This window comes from Vitis vinifera, chromosome 13 (genome assembly GCF_030704535.1).
Source record: "Vitis vinifera cultivar Pinot Noir 40024 chromosome 13, ASM3070453v1".
Classification (NCBI taxonomy): Eukaryota; Viridiplantae; Streptophyta; class Magnoliopsida; order Vitales; family Vitaceae; genus Vitis; species Vitis vinifera.
The window spans coordinates 27915321-27936756 of NC_081817.1; the positions used below are offsets into that span (position 1 = coordinate 27915321).

At 36.6% G+C, this 21436-nt stretch overlaps 2 protein-coding genes across 4 annotated transcripts; one reads left to right on the plus strand and one right to left on the minus strand.

The window, feature by feature from the left end:
• The first annotated feature begins 620 nt into the window (after positions 1–620).
• On the plus strand, positions 621–16566 carry LOC100255047 (actin-related protein 7). Its single transcript, XM_002278219.4, has 7 exons — positions 621–845; positions 2687–2902; positions 3352–3493; positions 6506–6750; positions 9366–9549; positions 15973–16040; positions 16226–16566. Exons 1-7 carry the CDS (start codon positions 768–770, stop codon positions 16376–16378), a joined length of 1086 nt encoding a protein of 361 aa, XP_002278255.1. The 5' UTR covers positions 621–767; the 3' UTR covers positions 16379–16566.
• Positions 16567–19131: 2565 nt separating this feature from the next.
• LOC100248154 (probable cytokinin riboside 5'-monophosphate phosphoribohydrolase LOGL10) lies at positions 19132–21365 on the minus strand. Of its 3 annotated transcripts, XM_002274711.4 has the most exons (7): positions 20963–21365; positions 20765–20862; positions 20639–20669; positions 20425–20524; positions 20261–20331; positions 19999–20142; positions 19132–19820 (listed from the first exon to the last, which is right to left on the minus strand). In XM_002274711.4, exons 1-7 carry the CDS (start codon positions 21098–21100, stop codon positions 19755–19757), a joined length of 648 nt encoding a protein of 215 aa, XP_002274747.1. In that variant the 5' UTR covers positions 21101–21365; the 3' UTR covers positions 19132–19754. The 3 variants fall into 3 exon arrangements, with proteins under 3 accessions (XP_002274747.1, XP_010659393.1, XP_059598187.1); XM_010661091.3 differs by having other exon boundaries at positions 20261–20524; positions 20963–21343; XM_059742204.1 differs by having other exon boundaries at positions 20261–20524; positions 20974–21081.
• Positions 21366–21436: the final 71 nt, after the last annotated feature.

A 21436-nucleotide genomic window follows, 5' to 3' on the forward strand; every position in this document is an offset into this window, starting at 1 on the left:
TATAAGATTTATTTTAAAAATATATTTAAACATATTAAAAAAGTGTAAAAAATATTTCAAGTTCCCAAAAAAAAAATTGTTTTACAAGAAAACAGTTTTAAAACATTGTTTTTCAAAATTATTTTCTAAAACAGCTATCAAACATGCCTTAGTGAATGTTTAGATACCTTGCAATTTTTTATTTTTTAAATCAAAAAAATTTCTATATGAACATTTTATGTAAAAAATATAAATTTAAAAATCACTTTTAAAATTTCTTAAAATTTATTGTTATAAAACTTTTTTAAGACCTTAATTTTTTTAAACAATTTTAAAAATAATTATTTGATATAAAAGTTACTATTATTTTCTAATTCTAAAAATATAAAATATGAAATATATCCTAAATATTAAGTGTTTTTTCTTAAAAATATTTCAAAGGCCACTAAATAAAATTATTACCATTAAAGGCATTTTCACTCCTGAATATTTAATATTAAATAATTTTACGTATTTTTAAACGGCTAGAAAATTAATATTAAATTTTAAAATGGAGATATTATTTCTTAATTTCACCCCAAAAAAAAAGAAGAAAAAACATCTATTTAAAAGATTTTATCATTTTTTCTTCCTACTAGAATAAGGAAGACAAGGTACAAGATTTACAGCAGGAGGTACAAGCACTCCACATCGCTATTGAATTACTGTGACTAAGGCCTAGATTTTCAAATGCTTAGGCGCTAGAAGCTGGGAAGACTGAAAGCTAGGGTTTTTGCGAGCTTGGAAGCATGGAGGCAGTGGTGGTCGACGCTGGTTCCAAGCTTCTCAAAGCTGGATTCGCTGTTCCAGATCAGGCTCCTTCCATGGTAACCGCTTTTCCCTATGAGTGCTGAAGTTTTTGTAGTGAATGGAACCCTAGATTGTGAATTATTGGTCTGTTTTGTCTCTGCTTGGCTAAGAAGAAAATTTCGTTTGAAAATTTGGGAAAATTCTCTGTAGATGACCCCTTTATTGTGATTGTTGAAATTCTCGGTTTTTTTACAGCAAATTAGTTGAAGTCCTGGATTGAGAAATAGTGATCTTCTCTTGCTCTATGTTTGGGTTAGGGGAAATCTCCTGTACGACCCTGTACGTGGAATGCTGAAATTTCGGTGTGTGCACATGTGGTGCTTTCTTTCTTTTTCTTTTCTCTCTCTCTCTCTCTCTCTCTCTCTCTCTCTCTCTCTCTCTCTCTCTCTCTCTCTTATTTTTTAAAATTTTCAAAGGAAAAGATGAAATTTTGAGTGATCCTCTTACTTAAAATGTCAGTAGTTCAAACTTATTACAAAAGTAGCATTTTTCCTGAAATTTTTCTTACCAAGTGCTAAGGTTTTGTGGTCACTGAAAGGCTGCAATGAGAAGTATTGGTCTCTTTTGCCTGTTTTTGATTGAGGAGAAAAATTCTCTGTAAATGATACCTTCACTGGAAATGTCAAAATTTTGTTTTCCTACAGCAAAAGGTAGCATATTGTTGAACTTGATAAATATTAATGCTAAACTCTTTGTAATCATCAAAATTCTAGATTGGGCTGGTCCCTTGCCCTCTGTTTGGTTGTTGAGAGAAACAAGTAAAAAAGGTGGAAAATTCTTTGTAAATAATCCCTTTGCTGGAAATGTCAAAATTTTGTTTTTCTAAAGCAAAAGATTTAGCATTTTGTCAAAATTATTGTTTACATTCACCAAGTTGTAAAATTTCCCTCAATAGATTGAGATATCTTGGAGTCCTTCCCTCTGTCTTGTTGCCGAGAAAGCATGTTTGAAATTTCTTCTGTCACCCCACCCCTTGAAAAGTTTGTTTTCGTTCAACCATTTTTCTTGGTGGAACCAAATAATCACATATGTTGTTTGTTAAATGGGATCCCAAAAGTTATAAATTGTCACCTCTACTAAGCCCAATGTATGTGTTATGGTCGATGGAAGTATGGAACTAAAATTTTGTCATGAAGAATTAAGACAAAATTATTGTCATGTGGAAGTTAGATCATTTGTACAATTTGTTCTGTTATTTTGTACTTTGTAATGAGTCAAACTGTGCCTTGGGCACTCATTGTATACCTCCTTTGCACATAGGTTGCATCCTGTACCATTATGCACCTTTCAATAACTTCGTATTCCTTATAAAAAAAAGGGTAGAATTGTTTTCTGAACTAAACTTGTGATTACCTTCACTTAGCTGCGGGAATTGTGAGACTCAATTCATCTTGGACCATTGTGCATTCATGATTGGATTTGATGGTGTTACTCCTCACAAATTTGAAGTGGTGTTTTTTTTTGTTTTTGTGGCCTTTATGTTCTATAAATGCTATTTTCATGTCCTTATCAATTTTTTTGCAAGCTTTCTGTATCTTTTTTATCTTTGTTTCTTGGCTAGATAACTTTAATGTGAACAACAAAAAACAATATTGTTATGAATCTCTGAACCTTTGGTATTAGTGATTGGCTGACAGCATAATGTATTTGATTTTTTTTTTTTTTCAAATAAACATTCTTCCTCAAAATAGGTACTTGGTCTGCAGTTATTTTCAGTGGGAATGTCATTTTTTGTTCTCCTTTGAGATTTTGTGAATGGCATGACATGTGAATTTACATTTCTTCTTTTTATTTCTTTCAATCTTGGTTGATAAATATGTTGAAGGAAGGTTTTTGACATCTCTAAAATATGATCCAGATAATTCCTACCCAAATGAAACGCACACTTGAAGATGGACCCTTGACAGACAGTTCGTTATTTGAGGACATTACTGTTGATCCAGTTGTGCGAGGTTTTATTAGAGATTGGGATGCCATGGAAGATTTATTGAATCATGTTCTCTACACTGGCCTCGGATGGGAAATGGGCAATGAAGGACAGATTTTATTTACAGACCCACTTTCAACTCCCAAGGTTAGCAGAGTCTTTCATTGTTTTTAGTTAAGTTTGTTGTTCAGTTGTTTACACAAAAGACAAAATGCAGTCATTCAAGTCAATCTATTCTCTAGAAGCAATAAGAATGGAATTTTAATTGTGCAAAACAGTGGATGCTGGGATCAAATGTTGACACATTTTAATCCAAAGTTGTTGAGTCCTTTTCTTTGGGAATTCTGGGTTTTTCCACTAGAATAGAATGTGTCGTTACCAGATAACTCAACATTCTATTTGGGTTGATCACAATGAATATTGACATCCTGAAATCAATTGACTGTACAGGTAGTGGATGCTACTGGATAGTTCAGTGTTCTATTTCAGTTTAACCACTATAAAAGTTTCTGCGATGGATATAGTTCTGGTTCTTTTCTTTTTTTTTTCCTTTCCTCTTTCCTTTAAATAGAAATAAAAGTAGTTCTATGTTCCAGGCTTTCAGGGAACAATTGGTGCAATTGATGTTTGAAACATTTAATATCTCCGGCTTTTATGCATCAGAGCAAGCAGTATTATCACTTTATGCTGTTGGACGAATCTCAGGCTGCACTGTTGATATTGGTCATGGGAAGATAGGTACGCATGCCTAAAAGAAGGAAACCTATCCACTGCTGTTGTTTTTTTAATCTAATGAAATTTCCTTTACATATTTGTTTATTAAATGCCTCTCTTGGTGCTGGATGAGTGTGGATTCATGTGTATGTGCGTGCGTGCAAGTGAGATGGTATAAATGAAGCTTAACTCGAACAAGTTATATATTACCTGAAACAAATGGGGATGGCGAGGAATGCCCACTTTTGCATACAATCAACAAATTCATTTGCTCTTATAGTTTTTTAGGTGGCTCACACATGCAAAAGTCCAGATTGTGGACAGTCTAGTCTGCCCAGTAGAGAGGGAAGGAAAACCTTTCATCTGATTTGTCTTAATCAAGGGGAGAGTCCTTCGAAAGGCTTAAAGAGAGGGGGCCGAATGTTGATCAAATTATAAATATGTCTTTGGGAGCAAGAAGGGATGGGAGTGGGCCTGGCTTTGGCTGTCCATGGCTTGGTCCAGGCTGGGCTTTGATGGATCCACCACTCATCCCAGGGGCCCAAGCTTGGTCCTAGGCCTGAGCCTAGGCTTTGGCTTCCGGCTGATCCTTTAATGGAATTTGCCTTAGCTTGGTGATCAATCAGAAAATCATGAATTTTTTTGGTTGAGCTTTGAGTCCCTCTGCTTACCTAGTTAAGTAAAAAATGTAAGCGGGCTTCAGCCAGGCTTGGGTCAGCTCATTTTTAGAATTTGGGGCAAGGTTCAGTGTGGTCCAGGCCAGTCTACGGCCTGAATTTTTCTGGCCACAGTTGGTCTTCAGACTAGCCTAGTCCTACTGCCCTGGCAAGGTGCAGGGCAGTCTACATGGTCCAGACTGGGCCGTGGCTCAGGAAATTCAGGCCTGGCTCGCTTTCAGACCTTAGGTCTATTCTCCCTCCGCCAGGAGTAAGGAATGTAAAGATGGTCCTGTTTTTGTTGGCATATGTTTCTTTGACCTTTTATCAATTGATCTGATCTTAAGAAACAATTTACATGTGTCGACAAGGGTTGGAGGTGTTTGAACTCAAATTTGTCAGCAATGTCAGTTGACTAAGCTAGTCTAATATTGTGAAGTGTATGTGTAATGGGAACCTTAACCATGGACATGGGTGTTAGTCTGCTCTCACACTCTCTCTCTCGCCCTTGGTGTGTGTGTGTGCATGTGTGACCACATGCACGTGTGTTGCTAGGATGGCTCATGGGTTGGGTTATTTAAGTGCCTTGAGCTTGCACTCACCTCAAATGTACAATGGCATAAAGCTCTCACCCTTTAGAACTGTAGAAGTCAGTAGACTTTTATGCATGTACACCCAGTTTCTAATGTACTCTGGTTCTTTTTACTTTCATAGTTTTGGGCTCAGATTGAAAAAGGTTCCTTTTCATCTAAAATTGAGCTTTTTAATGCTTCTACTAAATCATATGTATATTTTTTTTATCAAAAAAAAGTAAAAAAGTAAATAAAGAGAACTTATCAAAAAAAAAAGAAATAAGTAAATAAAGAGAGGGATGAGCAGTCCTTCCCCCAAGCACAACGCTACATCTCTTATCAACAGCAAGGAAAACTATCTACTCCAGGTATAGATGAAAACTATCTATATTCTTTTAGTTGACATGGATGGTTTGTTCCCTTACAGCATTGTATGCATAAGTTTTTTTTAATTGGATGATTTGGCTTCACTAATTGATTGATTGAGCTCCAAGTAAGGTGAGGATGTTGTTTTTTGCGTATCCCTTAGCTGAGTTTGACCTTTTGATGTCTTGTATACACCATGTATGCTTTTGAACGTCCTTTTGTTATGGGTTGTTAATATAATTGATCTTTGCCTATCACTAAAAGAAGGTTTTTTTTTTTCATAGACAAAGGTAGATTGAATTAAGAAGACGTCAAAACAGGGGGCGCACTCTATGTATATAGGCGATATACAAAAAGAGCCAAAACTAGGCTTCAAAAGAAATAAAGAAACTGGAGAGAAATAAAGCTAGCCACCATGCCAATCACCCAAAAAATTTAGAAGAAAGGGAAAATCTAAATCCAAAAACTGATGATACCACTCTAGAAGTGAACGGAAAAAGAGGTTTCCCAAGCTTTGGTTTGACAACTCTTCCTTTTGGAACGTTCTTTGGTTTTACTCTCCCGAAATACACCAAAAAAGACAAATAGGCGCCAATCTCCAAACTGCTTTCGTCTTCTTTCCTAGTCCCTTTACTTTCCATTCTAGAAGAAGATTTTTCACTGAAGTTGAGAACACCCACACTAGTCCAAAAGATGATAGCAGCAAAGTTCATAGCTCCCTTGTCTTACCACAATGAATCAGAACATGGTCCGTCGATTCCTCACTGTCTTTACAAAGGGTGCACCTATTGACCATGGACCAGTCCCTTTTCATTAACATGTTTATTGTTAATTTTTTTCCCCTAACTACTTCCCAAGCAAAAAAACGAGTCCTAAGAGGACCATACAAACCCCAAATCTCTTTGGCTGGAACTAAAAAGCTATTCTCGGCCCTTAAAGACCTGTAATACAATTTGACATTAAACTTTCACCTCCCATCGTTCTTCCAAGCTAAGGAATCCTCCCCTTCTTGAACCTTTATCGCAGAAATATGTTCCAAAAAACGAGTCACCTCCTCCAATTCCCAATCTTGGAAGGATCTTCTAAAGTGCACCTCCCAACATCCGTCTTCACCGCCTTGTGTCCCCCATAGGTCAGCCATTGAAGTAGATTTATGGGCTGCAATTCTGAACAGCGTAGGGAAAAGATCCTTCAACTTAGAATTCCCAACCCAAATGTCCCACTGAAATCTCGTGTGTCTACCATTTCCAATATGGATGCTAGTTCTAAGAAGGAAAAAAAAGTTTTTTTTCAAAACTGCAACTGTGTGCTCATCCAGAAAATACTGTTCCACTTGAATAACTGTTTGTGTTGTACCTTGTATTTTTCAACTTTTTAGTTTTGCCTATAAAGAAAAATGTGTTTTTCAACTTTTTATTTTTCATTTTGTTACTTTTTACCAGATATTGCACCAGTAATTGAAGGTGCAGTTCAGCACATTGCCTCGAGAAGATTTGAAATTGGAGGTGTTGATTTGACAAAGTTGCTTGCTCAGGAACTTGGTAAATCCAACCCAACAGTGAATCTCAACATAACTGACGTTGAGAGGTTAAAAGAGCAATATTCATGTTGTGCCGAAGATGAACTTGCTTATGAGAAGATCCAACGATCATGCCAGAGAGAGCAACATACCCTGCCTGATGGACAGGTTTGTGTTTTGGTTTTTTAAACTTGGTATCTAGCATAACTTGGAAGCTTGTTTGGATAAATGATTTAATTTTTATTTAAATGATGTAGAACTATAATAAAAGCTTCAAATAACTGAAGGTTGAATGTGTAAAAGTTTATGGTTGTAAGTGCTGAAAATTAGAGCTAAGTAAGGTAAGATGAATTGGGATTCAATTGGGACCTAATCAGTTATACTGTTAGGTTAAAATTACGGTTGTGTATGAAGAAGGGTTAGGGCTTATTAAGGAAGCTATGATAAAATCCATGAAAATTTTCTGTGACTAGCTAATTGCTGATGAAAATCTTGTCTGTTCAAATGATGTATTTTGGAGTTTACTCCAGGAACTTAAACAATCTCTTGTTATGAAAGAAAAAATTGTTTTGATAGGGATATTTGTCAGGGTATCAATCACAATCTCAGTTGTATGCATAACTTGGAAAAAATGCATGTTCACGTTCTATGTTTTGTACATAATTTGAAAAATTATATACCTTTGTTCATTAGTTTTCTACTATTTCCTAGTTGAGTGTAGTTTATATGTCAAGTTATCTTCTTTATCTAACATGAGAACTGTTCCGTGTAAAATTGTGCTTCTGCCTTCAACTCTCTGAGGGAGTGCCTGGTCTAGATTGTATTTGACAATAGCATTAAGACAGTGTTTGAATTTTTATCTATAAATATTTTGGTGCTTCACTGCATGATAGCTTTATGATGGGTTTCATGGGAAAGTTTTCAAAATTCAGTTATATAGAAAATCAAGAAACACAACATTTGGTGGAGCTAGGACAAAAGTTAGCATATCCTAAATCAAGTCCTCTCAAAATTGCTTCTGCCTTGGTTTGCAATCAAGAAACAACTGTTTCACCCAAAAGGAATGCAGAAGAGCAAGATAAAGGAAATCCAGATGAGATCTTAATTGCATTGTGTATTGCCGTCAGCAAGCAAAGTTATGGTCCAAGTTGTGGGTAGGGGCAACGAAAATCCTCAAGGATGTGGGTTGAGGTAGTGAGTGAAGAGATGTTCACATATGATTTAATGGAAAATATATCTTCCGTAGAATATATGGCATCCATGTTACATGGGCTCGGGTGCAGGTATGTATAGGTGTTGGATCCTTTGCATCCCAAAATCTTTGAACATGGGGATTCTGTTGCGAAGAATCTCAACTATGGGTGCGGGTATTTAGATGCAATATTAATTAACACTAAATATAAGCATAGTGAGATAAGTTATCTATAATACTACATAGTTAATTGTAATTTGAAAATATATTTATTTTATCTTTTCTATTTTAAGAAGATGTTAAGCTTATTTTACTTAGAGATTATTGGTAATTGTACATGAAGAACTTTTTTATCATATGTCTTTTATTTTAATAGGATGTTGATAAAATATTTAAGACAATATCATACCAATGATTAGTTTAGAATTCATATTTAATTTATTATCGTATTTAAAATTTAAATTTTTTTATATTAATTATTATAATTTATCTCAAGATTTTTGAAGATATTCATTTTGATATTTATCTTTATATTGTTGTGATGTTAATTATTATCTTTAAATTTTATTTTAAAAATTAAGAAAGAGATAAAGCAACTATTAATTATTATATTTTATTATGATTTTAAAAAAAATTAAGAAAGAGATAAAACACTTATGTTACAAGAGTTAAAAATTAATTTAAAAATTCTTTAATTTTTATTACAAGAGCTAAAAATTAGTTTAAAAGTTCTTAATTTTTTTATTATAATTTATTTTATATTATTGTCTATTATAATTTTTAAAGATTAAGAAAGAGATATAGATAGAAATAAATGTATTTGAAGCAGTATAAATGCCATTTAAAAAAAAAAAAAAGAGATAATGCAACTAAACAGCCGTATCCAATGCAATATATCTGTATTTGACACAGATCTCACACCACACCCATGTTATATTTGTCTTGCTGTGACCTCTCAAATTCTCAAAACTTTTGTCACTCCATCCCCACAGGGGCAAAGAGCTGTCGACTGTGCTATTGGTGGCTCTGGGGAAGTTTCAGGGATGGAGAACCCATTGTTGTCTTGTTGTGCTATCAGAGGCTCCAAGGAAGTTGGAATGGGTATTTTCACCAATAAAAAATAAGAATAGGATTGATATAGCTGATCTAGAATAGTTGAAATAAGGTTTTGTTGGCCTGTGATTCACTTTGACTACCTTGTGTGGATTAAACTTGTCATATGTTTGAACAATTGTCAATTCATATCTAATCCATTCTCCTTCAGCTCTTGAGAATTAGAGAATGAGATCTTTGGATGGATGCAGATTTTAATTACAAAATATTCAGGCAATTAAGTCCTTTTTTTTAAAAAAAAAAAAATCATTTTGCTCATTGAAATCATACAGAAAAGATGATGGTGAATGATTCTGAAACATGTAAGCCACATCTCTCACATGCAGTATTTATGTTCCAAACATAGTTCTCTTCATAGCTCATGCATGCTACATAAGTTTCTTTTTTTTTTCTACCCATGCTTCATGATGACGTTTTTGGTTTAGGACATTCAATGTCGTTATATGTTTGAGTGTTACCCTCTCAAATATTGGTTCAGGTGATAAATATTGGAAGGGAGCGATATACTGTTGGTGAGGCTTTATTTCAGCCATCTATATTGGGTCTAGAAGCACATGGAATTGTTGAGCAGCTTGTTCGTAGTATCTCAACCGTGTCATCTGAGAATCACAGGCAGCTGCTGGAAAATACTGTGCTTTGTGGCGGCACTGCTTCCATGGGTGGTAAGTTTTGATTCTTTGATTGTAGTGAATCAAAATATGGTACATTATCATCATATGGAATTAAGGTAGAGTAGTAGATTATGACTTTGTTTTTGTTTGATAGGAGGATTTAATTTTTCCTTACACTTCAACTGTGATATTCATGCATGTAGATCATTTAAACAATGGGATCTGCTAACTGTGGAGATTCCTAGCTGTAAATATGGTTACCATTTTTTTTTTTCTCTTTATGATAGTTGAATTGAAACAGTATCATTCAGCATTAGTACATAACAGTTTCATGGTATCTTTATAAATGAAATGTCCCTGCTGCCATACACAACCACAGAAAACAAACAGTGCTTACCTTCTTGACCATCCAACAAACATGTTGTCTCTTTGAGTAATGGAGATTGATGGAAAGCTTCAAAATGGTTCTAAGAATTGGACCTGTGTCTTCACTTCAGTGAGTCCCAATCTATCAAGTACTCTAATTTTGGCCTCTAAGTTCCTAATCCATATTAGCTAATACTTGCTGCTATAATCTACTAAGTTGCATTTTAATTCCAACAGACTTGACAGGTCCTTGTAAAAAATCAACCAGCCTGGTTTTGAACGAAGTATATAATGAAAACTGATCCATCAAATATTTGATCATGGGCTTCTTCTTGAATGTAGTTTAGTTCAGTGAGAAGTATCCTGCCAATCTCATAAATTAGTCATGTTCAGTTATGCTGAATAATTTTCTTGGATTGTAAGTTCATTTTGTAAGAGTTATTTGGAAAACTAACATGTGGCATACCTTCTCTCAAGGTAGTTCTCAAGCTGCTCTGGTTAGTCTGAGTATGTGTGGAATGATCTAATTCATTTTTGTGACCTAAACTACTAGCTTGCTGGATTCATTTTCAGTTAGGGAATGATTTCATTAGGGCCTAAGAGTTATTGCATGGGTTAGTAAGAGGTAGAAGTTGGGAAATTCCATTTCGAGAGTGAGTGATGCAGGTTGCGTACTTCTCCTAAAGAGGCTTGTTCTTATCCAGTGACTTTTGACATGGATGCTTGTTGGACACAACTAGATATGTATTAACAAATTTATATTTAGACATAATTTTTGAAAAATTGGATACCTTCAAATATGTTCAGGATATCGCTTGAGGTGTTTAGGATTCAGCAGGTTCAAATCATTATTTTCTTTCGGGGAAAAAAAAAAGTCTAGGATTCTTCCAAAAATGTGGATCTTTTAAAAAAAATGTATAAATGATAACCTTTATAAATCATAAAAGCGCATCTGATAAAAACAAAAGTCATAAAAGCGCAAGCCATCTTATGTAAATAAAGAAATGTGATCAAAAGGGCTACTGGTACTCAAAGCTGCATAGCATTATGTACCATTTGTGATTATAGATGTGCATTCTAGGGGAACTGGTGAATTGAATTTGGTCCTATCAAAATCAATTTCAGTTTCTTGAATATTATATATACCATATCTTGTAATACATTTTTTTTGATAGGTAAAGGAAAATTTCATTAAAAGCCAAAGAGGCTAAAGAGTATACACGGAGTATACCAGAGAACAAAAGAACAAAAAACAACAAGGCAGCAAGCATGTCCCTTAGTTGGTAGCTAATCAGTCTACAAAATCAATCAAAGAGAAAGTGTGTTCCTCTATATACACCCTAGCCCAATTCACAAAAGTGTACAAAAAAATAGATTTAATTTCTTGGTCATTCCTCTCAACATCGTTGAAGGCCCTCCTATTCCTTTCTTTCCAAATGGTCCACAACAAGCAGAGGGGGGCAGCTCTCCAAGCTTTCTCCATTTTCTTGCCCACAAAAGAACCATGTCATCCCAAGAGGTTCCTCCTAACAGAGGAGTGCATCACCCATTGCACCCTAAAAAGGGAGAAGATCAGAAGCCTTAACATTCTAGCCTTCTCACAAAACAAAAAAAGGTGATATGTGGTTTCCTCTTCATTTTTGCACAGATAGCACCTGTTGGGGATGTTCCAACCACTTCTCTTTAGGCAATCAATGGTGAGTAGCTTGCTCCAAGCCGCCTCCCAACCAAAGAAGTTAGCCCTAATTGGAACCCAAGGCTTCTAGATAACTCTAGCTGGGATTTCTTTTCGAATCTTTTTTTGGTAGGTAATTTTAACCTGGAACCACCCTTATCCCCATCCCAACCCCATGGCAGTTGAGCCAAGTCTCTTGTGCTTATGCACGACCATCCTTTTGTTTTGGTAAATCCATCTTTCGCAACATTATAAGTTATTTAATGATGAAAGAGAATATGATGTCAGATTATAGACCTATTAGCTTGGTTACAAGTTTGTATAAGATAATTGCTAAGGTCTTATCAAGGCGTTTACGCGAAGTTCTTCATGAAACAATCTCTGGTTCTCAAGGAGCCTTTGTTGAAGGGAGACACATTCTAGATGCTGTGTTGATAGCCAATGAAGTGGTGGATGAGAAAAGAAGGTCAGGGGAGGAAGGAATTGTTTTCAAAATCGATTTTGAGAAGGCCTATGATCATGTGGATTGGGGCTTCTTAGATCATGTGCTTCAAAGGAAGGGGTTCAGCCAGAAATGGAGATCATGGATAAGGGGTTGTTTGTCTTCTTCTAGTTTTGCAATCCTAGTTAATGGGAATGCAAAGGGTTGGGTTAAGGCTTCTAGAGGTTTGAGACAAGGAGACCCTCTCTCTTCTTTCCTTTTTACTTTAGTAGCAGATGTTCTAAGTAGGTTGTTGTTCAGAGCAGAGGAAATTGGGCTTACTGAGGGTTTTTCTGTGGGGAGGGATAGGACAAGAGTGTCTTTGTTACAGTTTGCAGATGACACTATCTTTTTCTCTAAAGCCTCTTTAGAACATCTTCAAAACCTCAAGATTATCCTTTTGGTTTTCGGGCAAGTTTCTGGTTTAAAAATCAACTTAGAGAAAAGCACCATTTCAGGTATTAACACTAGGCAGGAGCTATTGTCTAGTCTGGCCTCAGTTTTTTATTGTAGAGTGTCTGAGTGGCCTTTATCTTATTTAGGTCTTCCTTTGGGAGGGAACCCAAAGACAATAGGCTTTTGGGACTCGGTGGTTGAGAGAATTTCGAGAAGATTGGATGGTTGGAAAAAGGCCTATTTGTCTTTGGGAGGGAGGATTACGTTAATTCAGTCTTGCTTGTCTCACATCCCTAGTTACTTCCTCTCCCTCTTTAAAATCTCAGCTTCAATTGCCTCAAAGATTGAGAAGATGCAAAGGAATTTTCTATGGTCTGGGGCAGGGGAAGGGAAGAAAGATCATCTTGTCAGATGGGAGGTTGTTAGCAGACCAAAGGAGTTGGGAGGTTTGGGTTTTGGGAAGATTTCTTTGAGAAATATTGCTCTCTTAGGGAAATGGCTTTGGAGGTTCCCTAGAGAAAGGAGTGGTCTTTGGCATAAGGTTATAGTGAGTATATATGGGACACATCCTAATGGATGGAACGCCAACATGGTGGTTAGATGGTCACATAGATGTCCTTGGAAGGCTATTGCTCAAGTTTTCCAGGAATTTTCCCCTTTTGTTCGCCTAGTGGTGGGCAATGGGGAGAGAATTCGCTTTTGGGAAGATCTTTGGTGGGGTAACCAATCTTTGTGCTCGCAATTTGCTGATCTTTATAGAGTTATTTCTGTGAAAAACCTCACTGTTTCGAATGTCCTTGACAATTCCTTTCCATTAGCTTGGAATTTAAATTTTCGTCGCAATCTTACCGATTCAGAAATTGATCTCCTTCAGAGATTAATGTCCTCCCTCAGTTCAGTGCGTTTCTCTCCTTCTTTGGCAGATTCTAGAGCGTGGTCTTTGTCTTCGTCAGACTTGTTTTCAGTGAAATCTTTTTTCTTGGCCTCGTCAAAAGTCTCTAATCCTATTTTGTTCCTTCCGGCCAAGTTTTTGTGGAGTTCAAAAGTCCCTTCAAAGGTTAAGGCCCTCGCTTGGATAGTAGCTCATGGGAAGGTGAACACCAATGATAAGTTGCAATTGAGAAGACCCTACAAGTCCCTCTGTCCTCAATGGTGCATTCTTTGCAAAGGAAATGGAGAGTCGATTGATCACCTTTTTCTTCATTGTCCTGTTACCATTGGACTCTGGAACAAGTTGTTCAAGCTAGTTGGGTTGGATTGGGTCCCTCCAAGGAGTTTTGAGGACATGTTGGTTATTGCTTTTAAAGGCTTGGGGAACTCTTTAAGAGGCAAGACTCTTTGGCAAGTTGCTTGCCTTACTTTGGTTTGGATAGTGTGGCAAGAGCGAAACAATAGGATTTTTAAGGATAAGGGGAGATCGGAAGAGACGTTATGGGATTTGATTTTGTTCTATTCCTCTCTTTGGGCTTCTTGTTCTGCAGCTTTTAGAGGAGTTCCTCTAAATGTGTTACAACTCAATTGGAGTGAGGTTTGCGCTTCAAAAGTTTGAGTTTGTGGGGGTTTCTCTTTGTTTTTAGCTAATGTTGGGTGTTTTTTTGTTGTTCAGATTGTGTAGGAAGGACCTCTCATCCTTCTAGTGGTTTCTTTTGTTTCTTCTTTCTTTTCTTTCTCCTGTATCTTTCCTTCTATTAATATATTTCTCTTCGTTTCTGATCAAAAAAAAAAAAAAAGAGAATATGATGTCATCATTTGTATCATAAAAGTTGGCCTAAGTTGGGAGGGGGAAATATGGAAAGAAAAGCCCACTTAGTCAATTGGAAACTGGTGTGTGTGGGTAAGGAGAAGGGGGGCTTGGCTTGAGGAAGCTAGTTCTCTTGAACAAAGCCTTGCTTGGTAAATGGGTTTGGAGATTCGCTCGGGCCAAGGACGAGCTGTGGAAGCTGCTCATGGCGAAATATGGGCAAGAGGACCTTGGTTGGAGGACTAAGAAGGCAAATGGGGCGTTTGGTGTTGGGGTTTGGAAGGAAATTTTGAAGGAATCTGATTGGTGCTGGGATAATATGGCTTTCAATGTGGGAAAAGGCACCAGAATCAGATTCTGGACTGATCCTTGGTGTGGGGGTGTTGAGCTGTCCCTAAGATTCCCTCAGCTCTATGCCGTGGCTGCCCATAGGAACGCCACGGTGGTAGAAATGTGGGACCAGAATTCTGGTCAAGGAGGCTGGAATTTAAGGTTTTTCATAGATTTCAACGATTGGGAGTTGGACTTGGTAGGTGAATTACTTCAAGCCTTAAGGGGTCAAAGGGTTACCTTGGAGGAAGACTCGGTTTTTTGGAAGGGAGGAAAAAACGGGCAGTTTGGTGTTAAGAATGCATACAGCTTGTTGATCAGCCCCATTGCCTTCGTTTTCCCCAAAAAAGGCATTTGGGTGGATAGAGTCCCAATTAAACTAGCGTTCTTTGTGTGGGAAGCCACTTGGGGGAAGGTTCTTACCCTTGATAGACTTCAAAAGAGAGGGTGACAACTTCCTAATCGATGCTTTTTATGTGGTAGCGAAGAGGAAAATGTAAATCATTTGCTCATTCATTGTACAGTGGCCAGAGTGTTGTGGGAGATTGTCCTTGGTTTGTTTGGTGCCTAGTGGGTTTTTCTAGAAACTGTAAAAGAGGTTCTACTTAGCTGGAAGGGCTCTTTTGTGGGTAAAAAGAGGAAAGAAATCTGGAGATCCATTCCGTTATTTATTTTTTGGATGGTTTGGAAGGAGAGGAATAAACTAGCTTTTAGGGGGGGAGGGGGGAGTTAGCTATTCAGAAACTTAAAAATTCTTTTGTTTGTAATGTGTGGGGCTGGGCAAAATTGTATAGTGGAGTGGAGCCGCGCTCCCTTATAGGCTTCTTGGAGTGGTTAACCTCCATTTAAGGGTTGGTATGTTTTTTGTCTTTTTTTGGTTATGAGGCCTTTGTTGCTTTGTATACTCCCTGTATGCTATGTGGCTTTTTTGCCTTGTGTTAATATATTTCGTGTTTACTTATCAAAAAAAAAAAAAAAAAAAAAAAAGCTAGCCTAAGTTAACACTAATCAATTTTTTTTTTCTTTGATAGGTAAATTTTTTGTCCCTATTGGGACTTGAACTTGGAACCTCCCATAAACCCTCCTCATCCCTTTAACACCAATCAATATTATTAAGGATAAAAGGTTGCATACACTTGACTTTATGGAATTTTGTTTAGTGTGATGCTATTAAGACATGTGCTGCATATTGAAACACATCCTTTCTAGTGCCTTACTTTCATTATGCATTAACACCAAAACGGTTGGATCTGAGTCAGATACTTTGGTCCTCCCTTTTTTTGGTTCTGGTAGAATCATTTACTGCCATGTTACATTTTAGTTTTTGGTGTTAATGGATTTGGTCCCTGAAGCACCAACATCAAATGATTTGATATGTGTTCCATCTAGTTAGAGAAGGCCTTGATGAAGGTAACATAATTTCTTGATCTGGAGGAACCTTTTCCTCGTGCTGCTGACTTCAGGTGATTTTGCTCCCTAATGCAGGTTTTGAGGATAGGTTCCAGAAAGAAGCTAGCCTATGCTCCTCAGCTATTCGTCCTTCACTTGTAAAGGTAATTTCTAACATTTCTATTAGATCAGTCCTACCTATCTCACCGATCAGCATTTATTCCAGAAAGTTAATTTGTTTTGAGCATTTATGAATTTCTTTTCAAACCTTGTTATTGTTGCTTCATTGGATCTTGCATGTGATCCTTCTTCTGATTGTTTGCTTGTTCTGATTGTTTGTTCATTATAGCCCCCAGAATATATGCCGGAGAACTTGACAATGTATTCTGCATGGGTGGGAGGGGCCATACTGGCCAAAGTAGTGTTCCCTCAAAATCAGCATATAACCAAGGGAGACTATGATGAAACTGGACCTTCCATTGTTCACCGAAAATGCTTCTGACACTTTCTATCTGAATGATTTCTTAAATGGTTAGTCATCCTACTGTACTGTAACTTATGATTATGATGATGGGGGAAAATCATCAGTTATGTGGAGTCACAACATGTAAAGAAAAATTCTGAGCAACTTATGTGATATACACTCTTGTAGTGGATAATTGAAATCAAGGGTCAGCCTTTTGTACGCCACACCCATCATGAATTTAATTATTCAACAAAAGAAATCCTCGTTAAAAAAAAAAAGGGAAAGGAAAAATTATCATGTGCCTGTTCAATCTTATATTTGCTTCTCTACTTGAATTTGTTTTTTCCTTTAGGAAAGGTGTATGCCAGTTTTCTGACATTGGAGATGTGGAAAGGAATGATCAGGCTATGATTCTACCATCAACTTTTGACTTGTGGTCAGGTCCCTTGTAGTAGTCACAATTCAGTTTCTTGCATTTTTAATTGCCATTAGGCTCTATATTACTCTAGGATGGACTCTGTAGTTTGCCCCACTAAAGAGTAGTGATTCTGTAGTTGTTTGTTTAGACTGTCTGTTGTTGAGTTCAATTTCTGTTCATGCAGTCCCAACTTTCCTTGGACTTCAACTCATCTCCTTAAACATTAGGCAACTTTTTGAGTTAGCTTACATCTCCACTTCCCTAACATCCCTGGAGATGCACTTCTGGTCCATGGAGATTAGCCTGTACCCCGACAGAAAAATGGATGGAGGGCTGGATCCTCATTCCTCCTCAGTAGAGGATAGCATTCCCTCTCTTAACTCCAAAAAGGTTCATCATCAGTCTAGGCGAATAGCAAGATTTAGGGAAGGGATTGGCTTGATGTGCTCAGTTTGCAAAGTAGGTGTTCAGACTTCAGGAATTCCTAGGCGCCCGGACTGGCAGTTGTTGACAGTTGGTTAAGACTCCTTTCTCAGCTTAGAGTGAATGTAACTAGGATGAACAAGTAGTGTGTAACAAGGGTTTCTCCGAGCTACCATCTAGAGGGCTAAAGCAAATCAGAAAGGCACTTTTGAGAATCCAGCAAATCTAGCTTCTATTTTACCTAAAGATTCATCATGTGGGGAGTTTTCCAATTGAAGCAACCAAGAATTAAAGCTTCAACCCACCAAGCAATGAAGGTTTGGCCCAAGTTGTGATTGTACTCTGGAGTCATTGGCTTCAGAAAGGAGAGAGGGTACAACATGTGGGTTTGAGGGGGAGGGCTCCATTCACTATCGAAAATAATTGATGGTACCTTTGTTAGGTGGTTTGTGCCCATATCCCTTTAGTGGTGTTAAAAGCTGAGGACTCTTCCATTTTAGATTCAAATCCCAGGGAAAACAACATGAATCTTCCCCCATTTCCTTTCTGCATCCAAACAAAGGTAGGGTTTTTCCTACCCTGCATCAAACAAAACTAGGGTTTGTCACTTTGAAAGTGATCTTCTTGTCTTTAAAAGAGATGGTCAATGCAGATGCCATGATTGTACAAAAGAGTGAATGGGTCTTCCCCTAATCCCCTTTTTTCTCCAAGTAACCCACATATTTTTCTTATTTGTCATGTTTGTACATTTGGTAAGCATTTCAAGGTAAGTCCAAATATGAGTCTATCCTTCCACCTTACACCACTTAAACTTCAGAGAGTTTCAAAATTGAAATAAAGGAAAATTGCAAGGTGTGCTACATCACAAGATTGAAATTATGTTTGACATATTTGCTAAGTATTCTATCACTTTTCTACTCTAGACCACTTAAATGCTAAGGAAGTGATATGGGTCTTTCTTGGGAGGTGATGAGCATCCATGAGTCTACCCTACATCACTTAAACATCAGGGAGGTGATTAGGGTTTCTCCCTCTTATCATAATTGGTTATACTTGCAATAGCATAATGATGTTAGAAGGAAATTTTTTAATAAATATTAATGGCTAATTATAATAATTATGGAAGTTTCAAATTTGAAATCATGGAAAATGGCAAGGAAGTTACATCACAGATTCCTACCGTGCATTTAAGAGCTCTGAAACAAAGAATAATGAAGGAAGATGACATGGAGAAAGGGCTGGATTGGTTAATTAATTAATTAATTAAATATAGAAAGAAAATAATGAATTTACACAAAAATATTAAATGATAAGGGTAATTCTTATATTGAATAGAAGCATCTTTGGCTTGAAATCGTTTAAAATACTTAGATCTTGAGTCCATTAAAGTACCTTTTACTAGTGATTTGTCTTTATATTTCATTGAATAGAGTAGAAATAATTGAATTCTAAGAGAGAAAATGTTGGAGAAAAAGCCTACTTTGATGAAGGGGATTTGACATCTCTCACTACTTTATATGAAAATTCAATCAAATCATATTAAGAGATAATATTTAATATTTTTTTCAAACTTGTTTTTAATAAAATTTTGCATTTTACATTTCTCCTTATTGAGGTAAAGTAAAAAATTTCAAAAAGTGAAATTAATATTATGAAACTTTTATTAAATATAAAACAATATTTTTATTAAATTAAAATATTGAATTTTATAAGAAAATGAATATATATATATTTTCACAAGCTAAAATGAAATTTTTTTATAAGAAATTCATAAACTTTTGTAAGTCAGAAGTTGTTATTTAGCTTAGAAAAAAGAGTTTTTATCTTATTGAAAATAAATCCAAACATGGCCTAAGATGCAAAGGGCCAAAAACACTTGAAAATTTGGCTGCAGTGTCATGTATGAAAACACATCTCTATTAAGCAAAATAATACAATAACAAGAGAGTTGACAAGGTAGTAAGCAACAAAGTTTCAATTATGGAGTGGGACCCAAGCCCGCAGTGGCTCAGTGAACAAACACCCCAAAATCCAAAAGCCCTACTTTCCATCCACACATCACAATCTCAACCCCACCACACACCATCTAAAAAAAATAAAAATAAATAAAATTGAAAAGCAAGTGCCCACAACCTTAATCCACAGAGACACACGTACCCACACGCACAAACCCACAAAAAGAACATCCCTATTCTTCATCATTTTCCTTCTCTCTAGTCTTTTCTCCTCACCCCCACTTGTCCCAATTCACCATTGATGCTCTTTTGAGATTGTCAATGGCCAAAACCCCACACACCCACATACAGATACACACCTACACAAGACTTATTTTTCAATTCTAAATGGAAACTGCAACTACTGCATGTCGTCAATCATGAATATACAAATGGGGTGCTCAAGATTTTTGGGATCTCAAGGGTTTCCCACTTGGGAGAGAGATATGACTATCTTTTGGTGTCCCTTTCTTTTGATTAAAATGGAACTACACCAATATATATATCTTATATATACGTGTTCTATATATACAGAGAGATGGGTGATTGAGATTTTTAAGATCTTTGAGAAGCCTCATCATAATAATTGGTCCACTTCCCAGGTTTGTCTTGGTGCAACCCTGTCATGGACTGGTGCATACTCCTGCAAACATGTCATCAAAATAATAACAAATTATTCTCAGCTTTTTCCTGCAACTTTGTTTTGTTTTGTTTTGTCATCACTCCAATGATCTAGCAACCAATCCTAATATTTTATCTAAGTGTTGTGTTTAAATATTATGAAGAGGGTCTGCATTTTCTTGGGGTTGTTGTGGGGATACCTCCATTTTCTTGATGAGTTCTTCTGCCGTGGTTGCTGAAATCATGATATTCCTTGCTGAATCTTCTATGAAACCCTCCTCTACTCCTTTGTCAAATAGGGTGAGCAAGCTGTTATAATACCCATCTACATTCAATAATCCCACCTGTTACAAATTTTAATATCAACAAGAAAAGACTAATTAAAAAAAATCAAATGTTGAAAGGTACCCATTTGCCAAATCTTGAAGATGATTGGAAAAAAGAAAAAAGGACCCATCTTACTGGTTTTTCATGAATTCCTAGCTGTGACCAGGTTATCATTTCTAATAGTTCTTCCATGGTTCCATAACCACCTAAGACACAGTTTAGAACTTTGATTAGAATATAAACAATTAGGGACATGTATGCATACTTGAGTGAAAGGGAGAATATGGTGATATACAGACCCGGAAGTGCAATGAAAGCGTCTGCATTTTTCGCCATTTCTGACTTCCTTTGGTGCATGTCTGCAACTGTCTTCACTTCTCCTATGGTTTCTCCTGATATCTGCGAGTGGGGTTTGAGTTTTGAGTTGTTTCACTGGGAAAAAGTATATGTTAAATGACACTTAGAAGAAGGAAAATTAAGTATTTTTGAGGGAAGAATGATGGATAGTATTACCTCATGTGGCAAAAGAGCTCTAGGAATTACTCTAATACAAAAAGAAGACGAAGAAATATGTAAATTGTCTTACTGAAACCCAAAGAAAAAGCAAGGGACTAATAATGTGGGAAAAATGAAAAGTACCCAAGAACATGGCAACCTCCATTGAAAACAGTCTGAGAGATTAAACCCATTAGGCCTACACTTCCTCCACCATATACCAAATCAATCTTTCTCTCAACCTGAGAACCAAATAGAAATGATAACAGGAAAGAACCCAAAAGATGCAAACAGATGAAGAAGAATCTATGTACATATATCCCCTTAAATTGATTTTATTACCAGAAGATTACCAAGCTGAAGAGCGGCTTCACTGAATGCAGACTTGTATCCAGGTCTGCTACCACAGAAGACACAAATTCTTTTGAACCTTTGTTTGTTTTGATTTGTTGCAGATGTACTGTTTTCTTTTCCTTCCATTCTTCTCCCAAGAAGGGTAGTGGGAAGAAAGGAGGGAAGGGAGGTATTTGCAAAAGATGTATGAAAGATTGTGTTTTGAGAGAAGCTAGCAGAAGAAGCAGAAGCAGAAGCAGACACCTTTGCTTTTGATTCTCTCCACACCCCTTTATCCAAACACTTCTTTTTGTCTGCTTAAACAAGTACTTGGTGTTGGTGAACAGCCCAACAAGAGCCCATCTCCATCTCTCCTTTTATCCTCCTCTCCCCTCCCTCCCTCCCTCCCTCCCTCTCTCTCTCTCTCTCTCTCTCTCTCTCTCCAAGAGGCCAATAAATATTTTATGACTGTTTTGTTGAATT

Excerpts from the sequence above, each read along its gene's own strand:
- LOC100255047 (XM_002278219.4), top strand. The coding sequence starts at position 768 with ATGGAGGCAGTGGTGGTCGACGCTGGTTCCAAGCTTCTCAAAGCTGGA. Across the intron at positions 2,903-3,351 it reads ACCCACTTTCAACTCCCAAG|GCTTTCAGGGAACAATTGGT; the intron begins GTTAGCAGAGTC and ends TCTATGTTCCAG. Across the intron at positions 16,041-16,225 it reads TTCGTCCTTCACTTGTAAAG|CCCCCAGAATATATGCCGGA; the intron begins GTAATTTCTAAC and ends TGTTCATTATAG.
- LOC100248154 (XM_010661091.3), bottom strand. The coding sequence starts at position 21,100 with ATGGAAGGAAAAGAAAACAGTACATCTGCAACAAATCAAAACAAACAA. Across the intron at positions 20,863-20,962 it reads TTCAGCTTGGTAATCTTCTG|GTTGAGAGAAAGATTGATTT; the intron begins GTAATAAAATCA and ends TTTGGTTCTCAG. Across the intron at positions 19,821-19,998 it reads AACTCATCAAGAAAATGGAG|GAGTATGCACCAGTCCATGA; the intron begins GTATCCCCACAA and ends ACATGTTTGCAG.